Genomic DNA, 15,825 nt, shown 5'->3' on the forward strand with positions numbered 1-15,825 from the left:
TTTAATAAAAAGAATGCACAAAAATGATGGGCAGTTGAGGTGCATGACGTCCAAGGGCAGCAGAGTCATACAGAGGAGGGGACTTGCTCAACGTGCCGCACCTGAGGTGAACACTCACTCACTGACGGGAAGCTGTCGGAGTAGGATTGAGAAAAAACCTCACAGGGCCTTTTTATCTCCTAACATCTACGGAGTGATCTGCAGTCAATGTATCCTCTGTCAGTTTAGTTATTGTCCACACCCATCTTACATAGTTTCCATTCTGAGCTATTGCATGTCCCTTTACCTTCCCTTTTCTGTTTCAGTGTGGCTTGGGAGGACAATTTGTTGGATGATTTACTCAATTTTGCAGCCACTCCCAAAGGACTGCTGCTTCTTCAGAGAACAGGTGCCATCAATGAATGTGTGACATTTATGTTCAGCCAGTATGCAAAAAAGCCACAGGTACGAATTACCATCTGCTTTGAGTGAGAGGATTGTTGTTGTTATAAAAGCCATTGAGAACAGCATTCTGCTCTCCATGTGTGCCGAGGTTATTAAGCTTCAGTTAAAATCCTGGGCTGCATTGTAACACTTGAGGTTGTTGGGTTTTTTTTGGAAAGTTTTAGGTAGTGGATATTGGTGTCTGTGTCTGTATTTTGAAATTGCAAGTAGCCAGATGGAATTGAAAAATTCAGTTAATTTTCCAGATGTTTTGTAAGCATGATACAATACCCCCATATGTACTGGGTAGAATTTCTGGGGAAAAAAATCCTATTACATCTAAATGTATTTATCCATGAAGGTTTAGGCCTCAGGGATTTTAAAGACACAGACTTCCCTTTAGAGGGATTATATCCTACTATTAAATAAAACTTACAAGGTAGTTTATTTAATCAACTAGTCTGAAGTAATAGACTCATAGTTAGATTTTTTTTCTGTCATAATAAACACATTTCTGGGACTTTTAGATCTTAACTATGCTTTTGAGGATATTTTTCTACATAACAACTTGTTTTTTTGGCTAGGGTCAAGGCTGGTGTGTGTGTATGTGTGTGTGTGTGTGTTGCACACACTTGCATGGATGTGAAGGTTGATTTCTGCTGCTTTCTAAATTTCTCTCCACTTTTTAAAAATGTATCTTCTTTTTAATTATGTTTTTGGCAAGAAATTTAGACTTATAGTTTGTGAGGATAAATTTCATTTGTTATTGTCTGAAAGGACTGCATACATCCCTGGAGCTGAGTAATAGCCTGACCTTTGCAAACTGCCCAGGCTCCAGCTTGCTGATCAACCTTGCCCTGCTAAGTAATTTTGTATTTCCCTTATTCTTGTCAAAGATTTCTCTCCCTGGAGCCTCGACTTCCAAGGTTTCCTCTTCTTGAAGTAAGCATCAGCAAGATGTTTTGGGATTTTTACATCACTGCTAGCAGTTTTTGTGGAGGTGGGCATGGCAGGTTTCTGGTATGTTTTGTGTGAGGAGTTGGAGGGAAATAGATCCAGTCCCAGGCAGCAAAGCAGTTGCTCAGGCTGTTTTAGGAACACCACTCTTGTCCCCAATGGTGCTCCATTGGCAATGATCAGGGCTGTGCTTGGTGTGGTGTGCAGCTTCTCACATGATGATGGAAAGCTTCCTTTCCCTGGTTTTGCCACTTCCCTGGTACTTCCTTGGCAAAATAACAGGTAGACATCTTGCAAAGCTTAACCATGTGTGTAACTCTGTTCTTGTAAAAACTGCTTTTGTGACAGTTGGCAAGACCCAGCCCTTAAAATTCTTTTTTTCTCTTCTCAATATGGCTTTAGTGGGAGAGATACACCTAGTCCTGCAGTGACTTGATATGCCAGGGTGGGTGGGTGGATGACTGGGGGAGGGGTACCCACTCAGAGGAGAAGGGGAGGGAGGATGGGGGGAAGGCTTGTGGGAGGGGTTGACCGGGAGCTGATAGTGGGATGTAAATTGAATTAATAAATAAGAAACAGCAACAAAAAAGAAAAGAAAAAAGCAAGAAAGGAAAAAGAAAAGAAATAAAAAATTACAGGGAAAAAAGGTTTTGCAGGTGAGTAGTTTACTCCTGTGCAGGAACCTTCTGGAATACTTGGCAGACTGGGAGTGTTTCCAGGTCCTGTGACTTGGGCCTTTGACAGTGTGGGACTTCCCTTTTGCCTCCTTAGTCTTGAATTGCCCTTTATAGGAGTGCCTCAGCCTGCTCCTTCCTGTCTAGCCAGTCAGCCTATCACCTACCATCTTGGAAGATGGCAAAGAGCGCCATCTTAGTTTTTGAGATAGGCTCTCTGAACTAGGAACTCACCAATTTTAGGGTTAGGCTAGATGACTAGTGACCTTGTCTCTCCTTCCCCTGTGTTGGAATTCTAGGTTTGTACTTCTGAGCTCAGCTTCCCCTGCCTCCCTTCATCCCCAAGTGTGGGTTCAGGCAGATTGAACTCTCGTGCCTATGTATCAAAGCACTTTACAGATGTACTCAGGCCTGGGCTCAGTTCTTTCATAAAGTGTCTTGATATTTTATGTTGCTAGTGACAAGTGCGTCCCCCTCTACTCTCTTAAATTCTAACCATCTCCTTTGTTTAAAATTATTAGAAAATAAATAACCGATTTGTTGTCTCTGCCTAATAGTTCCCTCTGTTCCTCAGTTTACGGCATACTTCCCTCATCCATCAGTACGAGGTTCCTACTCTGTCTTATTGATTTTATTCTGATATCATTCCAGATTGCTAGTTCTATTTCACCCTTCCCCAAACATTTAAGAGTTTATTATATGTAACACACACACACACACACACACACACACACACACACACACACCCTCCTCCACAGTCTTTTATATTATTATAAGTATTCTGGTTTATTTTGAGTCCTCCCAACTCCCTACAGCCAAGCGTAGAGCTACCTGTGTATACTAATTTCCCGTTCAGTCTTCCTGTTTTGTTTATAGTGTTTATCGTCACAAAGGCTTCCTGTGTGTTTATACTATCCATCGTCATGACAACGTGCAAGTAGTTGATGCCCATTTTCTCATTCAGGTGCTTCACATCAGGCAGGCATGTCTTTACATGATATATCTAGAATTAGATGTCATTTTTATGTCCTTAAATTTCAAAACCGAATATTCTTTGCATCACCCTGGCTGCTCGCATAGAGGAGACTGCTCCTTTGACACTGGGAATTTACAGCGCATAGTTCTTCATTAGCATATTAATCACATGTTAATGTGCCCTGATCTTCTAGATATTTTTATCATTTACCTCCTCAGATAGTTTCCAAGAAAGCCTGGCAGCTAGGCCACTTTGTTAATTTTGTGGAAGAAAAAGTGGATGCTCTGGTTACTTACACAGTGTGTTTTGTGGATCTGTTAGCTGGCGAGGTATAATGGTCAGACTCAAACTCAGATTTCTTTTTTTCTAGTTTTTGACCATGTGCCTGAAGACTTATCTTGTTTAATAAAGTGTCTGACTCATGATAATTTTAATTTTCACAGTATCTGGGTAATGGGCAAAGCATGTGGCCACTAAATAATCCTATTTTCAGGGCCTGTAGGAGGGACTTATGAGTAGGGCGCTCTTTGGGAGGAAGATGCAGGGAAGGAAGGATAGGTTTTTATCTTCCTGGTTGTCTGTGTCACTCACTGCAGAACAGTGGATTCTAATTCAAGGAAAAGTGTTGGTGTATTTGTGTTTAGCTATTTTACTGGGTTCTTATACCTCTACCTCCCTTCTAACCCTTATTCCACCCTAAGCCCTTCCAACCCAGAAATACTAGGTAGGAGAGAAAGAAGGTTAGAGGAAAAGGAGACATAGACTTCTGTAGGCTACTTCCTGCTGATTGGGTTCCTTGGGTCAAGTCGAATCTTTGCCAGAATATTCAGCAGTCTAGAAAACCAGCAATCCAGAAATCCAACACTTCAGCAATGGAAGTGTACCAGCAGAACTCAACAAGGACCAGCAGCAGCTGCCACAGGCCCTCGTGGGCTGTCCCATTTATACCCTGTCCAGACTCCCAAAATAAAACTCTCTGCAGCTGTCAAATTCACACCCCTGCTAATGTATGAGGCAAATCATAAACACATGGCCAGACAAAGTGACTCATTAAAATCAAAGAGTTACGATTAAACTCAGACCAGAAGTAAAATGGTTACAAATACCACATTGGTACTAATTCACTGTGAGAGTTTCATTGTTTTATGCTGTTCTAACCTAGAAGTAATTTCTAGTATTCTAATTGTTGGCTGTACTCATAAGTCTGGATTGTATATAACTAGTATGCTATGAAACAGCCTCTTATCCCACACCTGGGCTTTAAACAAAAACATATTCATATAACATAACTGAGTTTTTAAAGAAACTAAAATTCTCACTACAGAAAATGGGAAATACAACTAACGAGACTGAAAAACAAGGCTAAGTTAAAAAGATACATGCAATAGAAACCTGACAAACTAGACCTGACTTTCAGCACAGACTATTGGCTCCCTTCTAGCTACAGTTTTTGCCTTTAAAAGTGAGGGCACATTTTTATGTTTTTAATAAAATGTTCTAAGGTAAGAATTCTGAGTGGTTAACTGTGTTCGGAAGTTGGATATCGTGTCGTCTAGAGAATGTGATGGTTGTTTGCAGTGCCACTTTACCCCTTTATTCTGATTAATACAAAGAGGTTGGTTCACTTTTGTAGTTACCCTAAGCAGATTTGTTCCTTGTAAAGTGACAAGTACTGAAGGCCTTTTACAGCAGAAAATGATATTGATGATTAGGACCAGGCAGCTCTTCTTTAGAAACAAAAATTATATTCTCTAGAAATACTTATTTTGAGGAGAAGGCATCAGATTTTAAGTATTTTTTTTAATTTCTTAAAAACACATTTAAGAATTTGGAGGTGAAAGTTTACAAATGAGGAAGTGGCCTCAAAAGTGAAAACAGAATGCTGCAGTTCAGTAATAATAGGAGGATACAATTTAGAAATGGAGGCTATCCTACTTTTATCTGATCTAAGTTCCTTACTTTATTTATGAGAAAATTTAGTCCAGGAGTAATAAATGACTCTTCAAAAATATTTGTTTTTAACCATGTGTGTCCACAGAGACCAAGGTATTGGATTACCTGGAGCTAGAGTTATAGCTCGTTATGAGCTCCCAGGTATGAATGCTGGGAACTGAACTGAATTCTGGGAACTGAAGTTGGGTCCTCTGCAAGAGCAGTATAGCTCTTAACTATAACTTCATGTCTTCAGCACCAAACTAAGTGACTCGTTAAAATCAAAGAACTAGGATTAAATTCAGACCAGAAATAATTGTTACAAATACTACATTGATATTAATCCACTGTGAAGGTTTCATTGTTTTGTGCTGTTATAACCTAGAAGAAATTTCTAGTATTCTAATTGTTGAAGAGCCGTAAGAGACTGTACCCATAAGTCTGCATTGTGTATAACTAGTGTGCTGTGCCCTTTGCTTCTCTGTGTGTTCTTCATGTTAGGTCAACAGGCAGAAGAAATTTGGCTATGAAGTCTTGGTTGTGCAGGTGGCATCCACAGCAGCAGGTGCAGTGGCTCTACAGAATTCAGGCAAGTCTTTCCCTAGCTGGATAAAGTGCCATCATTGTAAATTAAGTGAATAACTGAAAATTTAGCATGATACACTTCAGAAATATTTTTACCTCTAAAATTCTACTTCCCAGTTTGTGACTATGTTGAAGAAAGTTTCTCTTTGTTTTCCATGAAATTCCAGTGGTACTTAGTAATCTATGCTGGAACAGTCAATTATTGAAGAATCCCTTTTCACGTATAATCCTAAAGAGTGCCTTTCTGTCTTGATGTAATTATGCCTGAAAGAATGGTCCAATGTTTTGACTGTTAGATTTTCATGTGCACCTAAATGCACAGTCATTGCAGCTGTTACGTGTCTGTACCAGTTTCTTACTCCTGTCATTCCTCTTCCCTCAAGAAAGCGTTTCCCTCACTCTGTAGCCTTCTCATGCTCTTTGGAGTTTGCTATTCATATATATTCTTCAATATCAATTGTAGATGTTGGAAAGTAAGCCATGATGATTTTATATGTCATATGTTTAGTTTACTGAGCACTGTCCAACACATGCTTAGAGATAGAAAAGTGGAATTCCCAGTTGGAAGTGGTGAATTACCACATATGTATCAGTGACTACTATTCATTCTCCACTTAAGCCAAAACAGTTTGGAAAATTTTATATTTCTGCCCAAGTAATTTAGGTTCTTTTTATATGTTCCTTGACAAAACCGAAGCACATTTTTCTTCTGCTTAGAATAAAATCCATGTAACACTGTAGACGATAATATAATAATAGAACCATTTGAATGTTAAATTTAATTCCAGAGCTGCTTGTCATTAAGTAGTTAAGCTTTTGCACCTCACACTGTCAATGGTTTTTTCAGTGGTTAAATGAAATTTTACATGGGTCACAGGATGACTACTGATTCCTAAGTACTACAGGTATTGGACTGGATACTTTATGTTCATTGCTCCATTTGCATGCTCTGGAAACTCTGGAATTTTCATTTTCAAATACTAAAATGTCTTGGTCTCTGAAGAAGTTGAGAGATTGTTCCCCCAGTGACTGTTAGCTAATTAATAAACTCTTAAACTAAATCCCAGTATCCCAGGTGTAGAGCCTGCATTTTTTAGTTGTACCCCAACACTTACTCTTTTTTTATTAGTTATAGGCATATAACAATACATACTCCCATCATTTCTTGCTTGCCTGTAATTCTTTGTGTAGAGTTGCCTGTAATTCTTTGTGTAGTGTGCTTTCTGCTGGTTGTTTTAACAAGTTATTGTTGTTGTCCCTGGTCAGCTAACATGTAGGCAGTTGTATTGATGAGACTTTATGGGCATAACTTCTGACATCATCAGCAGACACAATCTCACAGCAAACACCCTGAGCTCAGGTTCTTCCCGTCTTTCCTCCCCATCTTCTGCTATGTACCCTGAGCCCTGTGTGTGAGATTTGTGTTGAAGATGTATCCACTGGGATTGGGCTACACCACTCTGCATTTAATTGGTTGTGGCTTTCTGTAACTGTCTCATTTGTTGGAAAGGGATGGTCCCTTGATGAGGGGTGAGGTCTACAGTTTTTTGTGGGTATAAGGACAGTCTACAGTTTTTTGTGGGTATAAGGACAAATATTTAGAATGTAGTTAAGAATGAAGGCACACTGATTTTATGATTAGATATTAGGTTTTTATAGGTAGTGTATGATTTGAAGATTTAATAATCAGCTTTAATATTCATTTTCATTTAGGGAGATAGTACTTGACTCAAGAGAATTGAAAGGCTGCATTGAAGTATTCAGAATTGTTTCAAACGTATGGAATTATAAGTGAATGTTACATTAAGTAAACATATTCCTTGGATGCTTGCCCTACTTTTTGAAGCCTCTTTTCTCTTCCTCCAACTCCTGAACACATTCTTTATAGTATCCAAGGAAAATCTTTTTCATGATTTATTTAACATTACAAGGAGATAGGATATCCTAAACATTTAGTAACAATAGCAAGTACCATTTCTATCAAGGGTAGAGATTACACTGTTATTTCTATAAGAATCAAATATTTTTTCTCCATGAGGAAATCTTTTCATAAGTATAATCTTATCTCTATTCCTTAAAGCAGATTACATTACTTCATACTATAGTATAAATCATGCTATCGGTATGACATAAGTAATACTTCTTCCTAGGCTTCATTAGTGCGCTTATAACTGAGTTATGGTCTAACCTTGAATGTGGAAGAGATGATATAAGGCTAACTCATCCCAGAGTTACCCCAGTGGACCCAATCGACCGAAGCTGTCAGAAGGTAAGAAGCTGTGTGATGTCATGTGCATAGGCTTGAAGGGTATTGAGCAGAAATGACTCCGTAAACCTTATCTGTGTCACATACAAGCAGCAAACGTAATCTTAAGTGGACCCTTTCCCATATAATACCTCAAGATATTTTTCATTAAAAAGTAAAGTTAGTGAACTGTAAAACACCAAGGTTCTTTGTAAAAATATATTGGAAGGATACTTTCCTTCCATGTTATTTTTATTATATATTTTTTCTTTCTTAATAAAGGATAATTAACATGCCAGGTATGTTACGAAAAACAGTGTGTCCCTAAAGCAAACACAAACCAGCATCACAGATGGCCAGGAAGCTTTTTGCCCCTGGTTTTGAATCTGATGAAGTTGTTAGGATAGGGCAAAGGTGAACAGCAGAAGGAAGACAGATGCTGTTGGTGAGGGTGGGGCAGCAGTGTTCTAAATGCTTCCATGGTGCACTGTTACCATTCAACGGCTTTACCTGTATGGAACACCTAATTTCTTTTGGCTGAAGTAATGATTCCCTGCAGTGGAAGGCAGAACAGTTTTTGGTAGAAAGATACCATACAATTATGTAAAATACTCCCCATCATTTCAGAAGTTCCTTTTTCCCTCTGGGATGTTAGGCTAGTTCACCCTTGTACAATACATGAAAATTAGAAAATAATTTAAAAATGAAGTGCTTAAAAATGTTTGCGGGACCACAACCAGGCAGATAATGCAGGCAGTGGCTTGCAGGATGCTCCTGCATTGTAGTCTCTTTAACAGCCAGTGTTGGCTTGTTTGAGACACGGTTGCTTTATGTAACCCTGGCTGGCCTTGAGTTCTCTGTGTAGACCATGCTGGCCTTGAATTCTCTGAGATTCCCCCTGCCTCTGCCTCCCAGTGTTTCTGCCACAAAGCCTGGCTACAGAGTTTAACTTCAGGAAAAGTACCCATTGGTCTTCTAAGGACAGTAATTCAGTCTAGAAAGCTAGTAGAACAGAATTAGTTTAGGGTTATTTGGCAGCTGAAAATGGGGCTGGGAGCCTGGTGCAGACAAAAACCACAAAGTAGGTTCTACAGAGATGTGGTAGCCCCCAAACTGTAAGCTATACCTATTAACTATAGTAATCCTGCTGCTCACCACCAGCCAGTGTAACTGTCCCCAAAATTCATCTTCTGTCTACTAGTGCTGGGAATGCAAAGACTGTAACTTGTGAGGCTGGGGAGAAATGTCAGTTGGTAAAGCAGTTGTTCTATAAGCACAAGGACCTGAGCTTGATCCTCAGAATCTACATTAAAAACAACAGTGAACAGGGCTAGTGGGACGTCTCAGTGGGCTACTGTATTTGTTACCAAGCCTGACTATCTGAGTTTGTCCCCAGGACCATATGGTAATGGAGAGAACGGATTCCTGCAAGTTGTTCTCTGACTTCACACACTGGCGTGCTGTGGCATTCCCCCTCCCTAACTCCAAATAAATAAATAAATGGAAAAACAAATAAAATACGGAAAATTCAAGTACTCACCCCCAAACAAACAATAAACAAACAAACAAAACCCAAATCAAATTCCCCAAACCAAGCAGTTGGCACATGGTTGTGATTCCAGCACTGGGGAGGTGGAAGCAGGCAGGTAATTGGCACTTACTGGAGAGCCAGCCAAGCTGACATATGGCATCACATGACATTGACAAGCTGAACAGTAAAGGAGACAAGCAAAGATTAAAGAGAAAGCCTACAGGCCAGGAGAAAATCTTCGCCAGCTTTGTGTCTAACAGAGATTAGTGTCTAGAATGTATAAAAAACTCTAGAACTTAAAAGCCCCAAGACCTCATCACCCAGTCAAAAACAGTCCAATGAACTAAACATATAGTTGTTAAAAGAGACAAAAACATGCTAATAACTATATGAAAACATGTTCAACACCTTGAGGCATCAGGAAACTAGAAAGCAAACCACACTGAGAATCCATCTTACCTCTGTCATAATGAGGACAGATGAACCAACAAGTGCTGTCAGGGATGCAGGGAGAGAGGCAGCTCTGTGCAGTGTGCGAGGTGTAAATGACAGTAGATATTATGTATGTCAGTTACTATGGAGGTTTCTAAGAAAAGTAAAACTAGAGCTATGGTACAGTTATTCTGTGCTGATACCTGCACATCCATGTTTATTATGGCATTATTCACAGTAGCCAAATTAGGCATCACCATAAGAGTCTACCATTCAAGGAATCTAACAGATGTCTGTGTGACAATGGGGTCTCTTTTTTTAGTCAAGTTAGGACTCAGCATAAGAGTCTATCAGTCAAGGAATATGACATGTCTGTGTGACAATGGAGTCTCTTTCCTCCATAACAAAAAAGGAAATTAGGTACCTGCAGGGAAATGGATGGAATTGGAGATCAGCATGTTAACCAAATCAGCTAGGCTCAGAACAAATGCCACATTCGCTAACATTTACAACCTAGATTAGTTAATGACAGAGAAAACTCCTTCCAGCATATGCACCCTTCACATATGGCCAAGGCTGGTCTCCAGGTGGAAGTTTGGATTTCCCAGAGAGGAAGAGGGGATTGTAGATGACACTATAGACGTAGGGTATGTGGCCACATCGTCACGAAACTTGGGCACATTATTATATGATTCCACACAGTTACAAAGTCCTTCATGTATGACGTAAATTGGTACAATAGTGTAAGTTGTAAATATGTAGGAAATATTTTTCTTGCAAGTTTAAGGTTATTGGAATTTTATTCAAGTTATTTGACTTTGTGGTGGGAATATGAATATAAATAGGATTGATTTTTCTCATGAAATATTATATATTTTCTTAGTTTGCATATTAAAATATCTAACAAATGACAATTCATAGTATTAAACAGATCAAGCACCCATCTTGAGATCTCAGTTATTCCACAGGGTTCTTCTCACTTTTGGTTCTGTTTTTTTTTCTATTTTAAATTACAGCCTCAACATATAATGAAATTCATTAAAACGTGTATTTGAATTCCAGGCCCTTTCTTGTATTTCCCAGGTCTCTCTCTTCAGCTGTGTTATTAAATATGGTAGGCAGTGGTCTTGATGCTGTAATTTAAATATACAGTAAATAAAAATATAAAATAAAAATCCCTTATTCCTGCCAAGGCTCAATTCTACAATTCTATTGTAGAAGAGGGGACAGAATGATCCAAAGAACCCCAGGGGTTAAGTAGGACTTGAGAGAAAGCATCTTATAGGTGTGTCAGTACAAATGCACCTATGAACTCACATAGCTGTGATTGCCTGCACAATACTAAGCCAGTGAACATTCAAGCATGGAGAAGGGAAGGACTCATAACCCCCACCCTGTGTATAGATTTTGACAGTTGATGGATTCTGGGGAGGGAGTATCAAGTTTTCTTAAGTGTGGCTTCTACTCCTATGGTCATGCTCCTGTAGATGGTGCCACACCCCTGAATATATGGGCAGCATAAAGTGGACTTAGTAAATTAAAAAAGAAAAGACATGAGTATGGGAGTTGGAGAGGAAGTTCAGGGGGTTGATGGGCCTGCAATGAGTTATGGGGAGGATTGGGTTATGATTAAAATACATTATGTGCATGTATAAAATTCTCAAAGGACAAAAATACAGATGATGTTAACTATACAGTCATACATATCATTTCTTCAATGTTTAGAACCACAGGTGATTAGTGGTGTTCTACAAGCAAGTCAGATTACATGACATTTCCAGAAAGTCCTATTGTCTAACATTTCCTTAGGGAACCACTGAAAAGCAGTACAGAGAAGTCTAGTCTATAATGTTAAAAATTCTAAAAAAAAAAAAAAATACCTAGCAAAACAAAAAACCCCAGAGGCTGGGAGGTAAGAACCAAAGGAGCTGAGGGTCAGCACAGGAAAGCGGATAGCGGGAGAGTAGCCTGAGAGTCTGCATGCTATTCCCATTGTATTACACTTAAAAGGTCTGGATGTTTTAACGAGAGATCTTCGAAGCACACAAAATGATGATCTGGGTCCCGTGAGAGGTCCCAACAGTCTCTATAACAGAAGATACTGGCCACCAAAGCTGACAACGTGATTCCAGTCCTCTGACTCTCACACATGCTATAGCACAAATGTGTGTTTGCTATGCACATGCACTGAGCAAATAAATGAATAAACCAGTAAGCAATTGCAAAAATCGTAAGAAAAAGAAGTTGCAAGTATATGCTGTCTTTGTGAAATTCCCTTTAAGTAAATATGCAGATACATTTCATGTAAAGAGTTGGAAAAGGACCCAGGGGAACACTATAGGGATCAGAAGCCTGGTATGGCCATAGTTGGTGTATTAGTAAGCTTTCCATTGCTTTGATAAACACCGTGGCCAACAGCAACTCAGGGAGGGAAGGGTTTATTTGACTCATGTGTACCAATCACACAGTTCATTGTTGAGAGAAGTTCAGCAGATACCATGAATCAGCATGTCCACACTTCATATCACTTCCTAGGGTCACTTGCTGATTTGTTCCTTAGAGTCCTGATATAATAGTACTTATCCATGCCTCTCTTGAAACATTAAATCAAAATTACTTTCATATCTCCTAATATTCTTGACTATACACCCAACTTATTTTTCTTTAAAGAATTCTTTCTAAAGTATAAGGATAGCTTGTACCTTCCTGAACACTTCTCCCTTTTTCCCAGAGGATGGATAATACTATCAGAGCATTTCTATGTGCTTCAGGCCTGCTCTCCGTAAACCACATCTCCACATCCCCTCATAGTCTAATCCTCCTCATCCCCTCTGAGCTCTCTGCACAACACAGTACCACCAGGATATTTACAGTCCTGAATGGAATAACCTCACTGTGTGCCTGCCTGCCCTTAGGTCAGGACTATTTCTTCATTTATATTTTAATTGATATCTAGGATAACTAGGACAGGCAGTAAGCATTGAAACATTTTGAGTGAATAGTCATTGTGAACCTTAAAGGTTTAGCTCATAAGAAGTTTGTTACTTAAGTAATTTTAAGCTTTAAATGCCAATATTACAAATATTAACCATGAGGCCTTCAGCTAGCTTAATTAGCATTAATAGAGAAAACCTTGTTATTCCTAAACACACTTGAGTTCATAGATGTTTGGTGCTGTTTCAATTTTAGGATTATATATGATACCAGAAACACATTTAATGTGCTTTTGTGTCAACTGATGATTGTATCGAAAATATTTTCATTCTTATGAATGCTTAATTCACTACAGGTTATAATATGTTAAGTGCCTTTAAAAATGTCTAGTGAGTGAGAAGTGGATGTGTTTGTTCTTGCAGTAATCTACTGAAATCTTCTCAAGTTGCTTTAAAATTATCTGCATGTTATTTGTTTTCAAATATAGTCATCTGATGGTGTTCCTCTGAAGCCTTACTTAATTTGCTTATAGTAGTTTATCAGAAATTATTACAACTATATGCCAACAGAATTATTTTATTTCTTTGAAAGGAGATTCCAGAATCATGAGTACAGCTGTCTATGTAAATAATAAGGAAGCCTCAGTGTGTTAGTATATGATTGGTAGAGATATCCACCTTTTCCTATCAAACTGGGTGTTACCCATTTTGTAAATTGTATTTGTAATCCATTACTATAGAGAAGAAGAGATTTATTTATTATATATAAAAATTGCTGGATTAGTATCATGAAATGTTTAAAACATTTTTAGTTGTCAAATTTGCCTTTGATATACTCTCTGGATATTAAAATAATTTTTTAAAGTTATATTGGAATCTGCAAATTATCCTTCTATTAACGCCTGCCTGGTGAAGTTGTTTGTGCAATTGTTTCATTGGTGGCCATGAACCCTCTGGTTTCCTTGTAGGTCCTTTCATAATAATGTAGAGACAATTTCTCTACCTTGTTTTCCCTGATAATCAGTCTTTCCCTCTCCTCCTCACTATGCTCATCTAAAGTGAAAGCCTCCCTGTGTTAGTATAGTATTCTCTTAACCAAGCAAGTTCTGTACATTTTAGCTAAGCCATTACACTTATTCTTTGGTAATTTTACTGTTATGCTAATATATATTAGGTTTAAATCCTTGGTTATTGTTATTGTTGGTAAGAAACTTTATCTTTGTTTTAAGAGTTTTAAGAGGTTGTACCTGAAGGGGGAATTATAAACTCCTTAAACTTAATGCACATTCATTCTTTATCCCGAGATACAGTTTGCTACACATCACCATATGTTGTATATATTCACTATACGACACCGTAACATGATAAATGATACCCTACTGTGCATAAAAGGAAAGAAAAGGACGTGGACTCTACTTTTCCTACTTACAAGCAAGAACTGGACAGTTGCTAAGCCTGTTAAATAATATCTGATGGCTCTGTTTTCGTTTGCGGAGAGACCTTATCCAGAAACAGTAGAAAATGTGTATTAGTTCTTGTATGAATGTGTTATTAGTCAAGCCCTTTATCACAAGTTTGCTCACCTACTAGTGAGAAATCAAGTCAAATAGTTTTTGTATTTTTCTTACAGTGAATAATCCTATTCACAAATTTTCAGTCTAAAAATCTCTTCAATTTTAAAATCTCTAACTTTTAAGCACAACACAATGCTTACTAATAAGTGTGTCAAACTTTGGCATAAAGATGGGGTTGGCTGGAAAGAAAGCGACAAACTTGAAGTTAGTGCATTTGAGGGTGGGTCCCGCAGGTTAGTAGGAGAGAAGTTCTTGTAGCTGGCAGTCAGTTGAAGGAGATCACATGACTTCATATTGGGGAATGATGAGAAATGAGGCTTTTGAGACAGAGAAGAGGGTCAAGTACTCTGAAAGTCATGTAAAGAATTTGGACTTCTTGCTGTGTAATGATGGGTACCCATGGAATGCTTTTAAGCTAGGAGCTGAGAATGAAATTTATGTGAGAAATATATCCAGTTGTGGTTAAGTAGATGCACTGAAGTGTCATGGAGAGATGCACTTGGCTTCCAGATGCCATGGAGAGGTGACCTTGGTCGGATTAGACTAGGACAAAGGAGCTGTTTTTCATAGGAAGCCATGGCTTTGGAGATTTAGCTATAATGTCTAGGTTATTTTGATTTTCATTGAATATATTGGTAGATAATTTTACAGCCTAAGCCTGAGAATATACAGACTTTATTATCTTGCCTTGGAGTATTACTCTCTTGTATTTTCTTAGATATAATTTAAAGAATGAGGAGGGAACTTCGTTTTCATCAGAATCTAATTTGAGGAATCACATGACATTCTGAAATGTTTTCTAACTCTTATATGTGGTCCTTATATATGTTATATCAGTACTGGAAGCTCTTAGACCATGCTATTTTTGTTGTTTTTTTTTTAACCTATTATGAATAAATATCGCACACTGACAAGAGATTATTGAGAAAGCTAGCCGTCATAGACATTCAGCTATAACATTTACACAAACAACTGTTTCTGTGATATTGACAACAATGAGTTATTTCAATGTCTCTTCCCCTCCCCCAGTCCTTCCTTGCACTGGTGAACCTGTTGTCCTACCCTGCAGTATATGAGCTAACTGGCAATCAGGAGCTTCCTAATAAGGCAGAGTATTCTCTTCGTGAAGTTCCAACATGCATCATCGTAAGTCATTTTCTTTCTACTGCTCTGTTTTCTAATTGGCTGCTGTTTGAAATTGGAGCAAAAATTGTTAATTTGACAAATGCACAGGACATCCTATGCTTACTAATGTCTAATTTAATTACATATCACTGCATCATTAACTTTTGAATTATTTACCAGTGGAACCTTTGGTCCCAGCCATGCAGCTGTTCCTTTACCTATCAGAATGCAAAGCTAACCTACAACCAGGAAAGCACCTTCCATATAGACAAGCTTCTTATAAATGAGTTTAAGATGATTCATTAGCTTATATGGGTGATATAAAGCCATTCTTACACTGCTCCCTCTCTGACTTGTATAATTGGGAATAAATTACATCCAAGGAGTCCAATATATTTCCAACCTATTGTAATGAATTATTTATTATGTCTGTGAGGA

General features: G+C 38.3%; 1 protein-coding gene across 1 annotated transcript in view; it reads left to right on the forward strand.

Annotated features, from left to right (window-relative positions):
• Tbc1d32 (TBC1 domain family member 32) overlaps positions 1-15,825 on the forward strand; it is a 194,725-nt gene that overhangs the window by 72,286 nt on the left and 106,614 nt on the right. The window contains exons 18-21 of the mRNA XM_028772606.1: positions 306-444; positions 5,464-5,551; positions 7,698-7,816; positions 15,292-15,408. Of these exons, the coding sequence (XP_028628439.1) occupies positions 306-444; positions 5,464-5,551; positions 7,698-7,816; positions 15,292-15,408 (463 nt within the window). The remainder of the gene's footprint in view (positions 1-305; positions 445-5,463; positions 5,552-7,697; positions 7,817-15,291; positions 15,409-15,825) is intronic.

Source organism: Grammomys surdaster, unplaced genomic scaffold, assembly GCF_004785775.1.
Source record: "Grammomys surdaster isolate TR1022 unplaced genomic scaffold, NIH_TR_1.0 215, whole genome shotgun sequence".
In the NCBI taxonomy this organism is placed as follows: Eukaryota; Metazoa; Chordata; class Mammalia; order Rodentia; family Muridae; genus Grammomys; species Grammomys surdaster.